This window comes from Carlito syrichta, unplaced genomic scaffold, assembly GCF_000164805.1.
Source record: "Carlito syrichta isolate Samal-C Ts95f unplaced genomic scaffold, Tarsius_syrichta-2.0.1 Scaffold288020, whole genome shotgun sequence".
Taxonomy (NCBI): domain Eukaryota; kingdom Metazoa; phylum Chordata; class Mammalia; order Primates; family Tarsiidae; genus Carlito; species Carlito syrichta.
Window position 1 is genome coordinate 61,335 of NW_007232116.1, and position 4,663 is coordinate 65,997.

The 4,663-nt window shown below is 46.6% G+C and overlaps 1 protein-coding gene across 1 annotated transcript in view; it reads right to left on the reverse strand.

The window, feature by feature from the left end:
• Positions 1-4,313, reverse strand: part of BRD1 (bromodomain containing 1) — a 56,134-nt gene extending 51,821 nt beyond the window's left edge. The window contains exons 1-2 of the mRNA XM_021710081.1: positions 4,261-4,313; positions 2,757-4,137 (exon numbers count right to left, since the gene is read on the reverse strand). Of these exons, the coding sequence (XP_021565756.1) occupies positions 2,757-4,123 (1,367 nt within the window). The 5' untranslated portion in view covers positions 4,124-4,137; positions 4,261-4,313. The remainder of the gene's footprint in view (positions 1-2,756; positions 4,138-4,260) is intronic.
• Positions 4,314-4,663: the final 350 nt, after the last annotated feature.

Consider the following 4,663-nt stretch of genomic DNA (forward strand, 5'->3'; position numbering starts at 1 on the left):
GGAATTACAGGCATGCGCTACCACGCCCGGCTGATTTTTTGATTTATTGTAGAGATGAGGTCTCGCTGTCCAGGTGGTTCTCGAACCCGCAGGCTCAGGCAATCCACTCACCTCAGCCTCCCAAAGGCGCAGGATTACAGGCTGAGCCACTGAGCCCAGCCAAACTTCTAATTTTTAATACAAAGTCAGTGCTCACTCCTCTCGGGGTAAAACCATCTTCTAAGTGAACTTTACCACACTCTCAAAACGTGGCTAGTGCCATGAACATGTGACACATTAAAACCCAACTCTACCATCTAATCACACATTGGTAAGTATGAATTATTTCAAATCACAAACATATAGACAGTCCTCACCTCACAATGGTTCAACTTAATGTTTTCTATTCAACTTTATGATAGTATGAAAATGATGCACAATCAATAGAAACTGTACTTCGAGAACCCATGCAACCATTGTTTTTCACTTTCAGTAAAGTATTCAGGAAGTTACAAGAGACAGTCAATACTCTATTATAAAATAGGCTTTGGGTTAGATGATTCTGCCCAACTGTAAGCAAATGTAAGAGTTCTGAGCATGTTCAAGGTAGGCTAGACTAAGCTATAATGCTAGGCAGGTTAAATGCATTCCATGCATTTTCAAAGCTGGGCATGGTGGCCCAGGCCTATAGTCCCAGTTACTAGGAAAGCTGAGGAGGATCACTTGAGCCCAGGAGTTTGAGTCAGTCTGGGCAACACAGCAAGACCCTGGCTCTAAAAAAAAATAAAATTTATACCAAAATGGGGCCAGGTGTGATGGCTCACGCTGTAATCTCAGCACTTTGGAAGGCCAAGGCGAAAGGATCACTCAAAGCCAAGAGTTCGAGACCAGCCTGGGCAACACAGCAAGATCTCATCTCTAAAAAAATAAAATAAAATTAGCTGGACATGGTGGTACCTACCTGTTGTCCCAGCTACCTGGGAGGCTGAGGCAGGGTATACAAGGTTGCAGTGAGCTATGATACACATCAGCTTCAGTTGATAGAGCAAGACTATGCCTTAAAAAGAAAAAATGGATTGCCTGAACTCAAGGGTTTGGGACCAGCCTGGGCAACTTGGCAAGACCTCATCTCTACAATAAATCAAAAAATTAGCCGGGCATGGTGACACACGCCTATAATTCCAGCTACTTGGAAGGCTGAGGCAGAAGGATTGCCTGAGCACAGCAGCTCAAGGCTGCAGTGGCCGTGAGCATGCCACTGCACTCCAGCCTAGGTGACAGAATGAGACTCTGACTCAAAAAAAACAAAAACAAAAAAAAGAAATAAAAAATGGGCTTATCGAGATGTAACTCCATCTTTAAGTCAAGGAATGTCCATACAGGGAAATAATACAAAAGGTTAATATTCAATATGAAGACAATTTTTACTCTTTAATAGTAAAAATACCCGGTAAGTCTAGAATCCACTCAATTCATAAGTATGATTTTATTAAAAGATGAATCACTTCCAAATTATTAAACAGTCCCTATAACAATGGATACCACACAAACTGCTCCTAGGAGCAGACATCCATTTTCATCCTTACCTCGTCATCTCGAGGCTTTACTTACTTGACCAAACTGTTTTAAGTCCCACATCCTATGTATAAAGTGTGTCACTTCCTCAAAGATCAAGGAAGTATCTGAGTGGGCAGAAGAAGAGCTGGTTAACCTGGAAAAGGAGTGTCTATTTACTCAGCACTCACAAGCCCTGGTGTGAAAGTTCACCAAGTCACTTACCTCAAATTCTTAACATGGCAAAGAGTATTTTTAACGATAACAAAAGGATAGTGGGAAACTGCAAGGGGAGGGCGGGGGCGGGATGGGTAGTAGTGGGAAGCTGCCAGGGAGGGGAGGCACACCGCATCAACAAGCTTACCTGCATAATGATCATTTGTATACCCAACCCTGAATTGTACCCCACATATTTAAAATAAAAAATATTTTAAAAATAAAAAAGATAACAAAAGGAGTAAGTCAGTGGTTAAGAGGAAAGGTCAACAAGAGGACCTAAAGGATAGGAACAGACCCAAGTCGGATGAGTAATGATGGTCCCTGGATCACATGCAGGAGTGAGGTGAGGCCTGTCCGCAGCAAGTGCCCCAACTCCCACCACTCCCTAGGTCAGAGGCTCCCGACCAAAGGGCCGTATATAGACCAGGCAATGTTCACACTACTAAAGACATTGTCAAAAAAATGAAAAAGGTTGCAGCAAAGTATAAAGGAGGTCCACCCACCTCCTGGCAGCTCTCACAGCATTCTAACTTCACTTCAACATCTGCCTTTCTGAGCCACACAGCTTCACTTTTCCAAAAATGTATTTTTAACCCTACGAGGTTCCAAAGTTGGAGGGCAGGGACATGACCAGAGTAAGGAACAGCATTTTATTATGTTGAAGATGGTAACACAACCTGGGATACGATGAGACCTGGAGACTCTGGTTAGGTGAATGCTAGTGTGGATGCAGTTGCTATGACAGGGTATGGTTCACTCTGGGAGACTGACGCAGGCACTAACTATGAACTGTTCCAAGTCTGTAGACTAAAATATTTTACAAAATCTAAACCCCTAAAAGATGTGGTAAATGAACAAAATCACATTTTACATGAATATTAGGATGCTGCATAAACAGGAAATGCAATGACAACCCAGCATGGCTCCCTGCAGGCCTGTGCCTGAGTCCTCCCTGTGTCTCTCACTTGAGGCTCATTCTCAACCCAATGCTTGGATGCGCTTACCTCTGAGGGGGAATATAAGGAGCACACACAGTCGGCAGGACAGCACAAGGCTCAGCCAGTGCTTTTTTAGCCTTTTTTGCTTTCTTCCTGACCTTGGATGTGGACCTGACTGTTTTGACCGAGCTCTCTTTTCGACAGACACCGTTTTTCATTTCAACATCCCCGTAAATGTTCAACGGCCTCCGGGTGCAGCCTGGAGGCGTATGGACATCACAGTAAGCGGTCTTTCTGACGGAGAAGGTGGTGCTACCGCCAGTCAGTTCCTTCACAGGCTCCATTTTCATGTACAGGCCAGCCTTCTGGGCACACGTCACGTGGAATGCTGTGTAGCAGTTTGCTTTGTGGCACTGGATGCAGGCGCCCACGCCCTTCTGCTTACAGAGGTAGCATGTCAGTTTCCACCGGGCTGGGGGGATGTTCCTCACACCATCAATGGGTTCAATGAACACCGTGTTGGCAAAGCCAACCTCTGGGATCCACAAGGCGCATACCACATGACCCCAGCGGTCATCATCCGTCTTTTTGAAGGCACCACCCTTGTTGGGACACAGCACACAGTCAGCAGGCCGGGCCCGGGACTGTAGGCAGTGGCGGCAAAGCCACTGGCCCTCAGGGATATAGGGCACTCCGTAGCACTCCTGGTGCACGGCCAGGTTACACATGTCACAGAAGAGGATTACATTGCTGTTCTGACACTCTCCATCCATGCAGATGCAGCACACAGCATCCTCATCGATCAAAGACTGCTGCTCACCCTGCTTCTGGTTCTCGCAGTATGACTCCTTCTCAAAGCGGTCCATCAAGAACTCAAACATACTCTGCGACACGGCAGAGACACAGTCACCCTTGCGCTTCTCGTTGATGATCTCCAGCCAAGCATAGTCCTCCTCATCCATGTCATACTCCACCTCATTGTCCAGTTCCTCAGCTGACTTCTCAATGAACTTGTAGTACACGGGTGGCCTCCTGGGAGCAGATGGAGGGCTGTACTCCACAATCCGCACCTTGGGCTCAGGAAGGGCACTGGCCGAGGCTGGTGTGCCATGGACGCTGGGAAGGGCTTCATTTTTCTTTTTAACTCTGTTGTTTTTGTGACGCTTAGTTCTTAAGCAAACGGGTGGCCTCTCACTGTTTTCCTTATTGCTGTTGCATTCACTCATTTCTTGAGCAGTGAGGTCATCTTCTAATATGATCTCCAGGGGATCAAAAATACTGATCCTATGCAAGCGCCCTTCAATTTCTATCTCAACCATCCTCTGAGCTTGTGCGTACGTTAACGTTTCTCGAGTCGGAGAGTGTTTAACACTGCACGGGGAGGAAGGATGCCTCGCTGCAGAGCCTCGATGACATCGTCCTTTCCTCCTCATTTGGTAATGATTACCTACAATAAAATCAAAGATAAAGTTAATTCTATGCAGGTTGACAAAAGGCTTCTGAAAATCCCAAAAGTACACTTGGGTAGAACTAGCTAACCAAGTCATCACTCTAGCAAAATGAAACTCACAGCTAAAATATTTTTGAAGTTTCAAATACCACTCATCCCTGGATTCAGGATCATATCCACAACCTTCCAACAGCCCATCCTCGCCAGGTCTCACAGTGACTCCCTAGGAGCAAAGGAGAGAGCAAAGGCACCAGGAGGGGAGGCAGTGTGGAGGAGTACCCTCCAGACCCCTGCTGAGCACCTAGTCCTTTCACAGAGCTAGGATTCCCACAGCTCAGTCGTCTTTCAGACCACACCCACAGACTGTGGAGATGACAGGAACCCCTCCAAAGTAGGGGTCCTGGCCCTGAACCCATGACCAAAGGACTTTCCTGGCATGCGGGCAGTCACCCAAGAAATCCACACACAGGGCTGGACCCCAGCAGGCAGAGTCTGTATCCACAGGGCAGACACATTCAGTAGC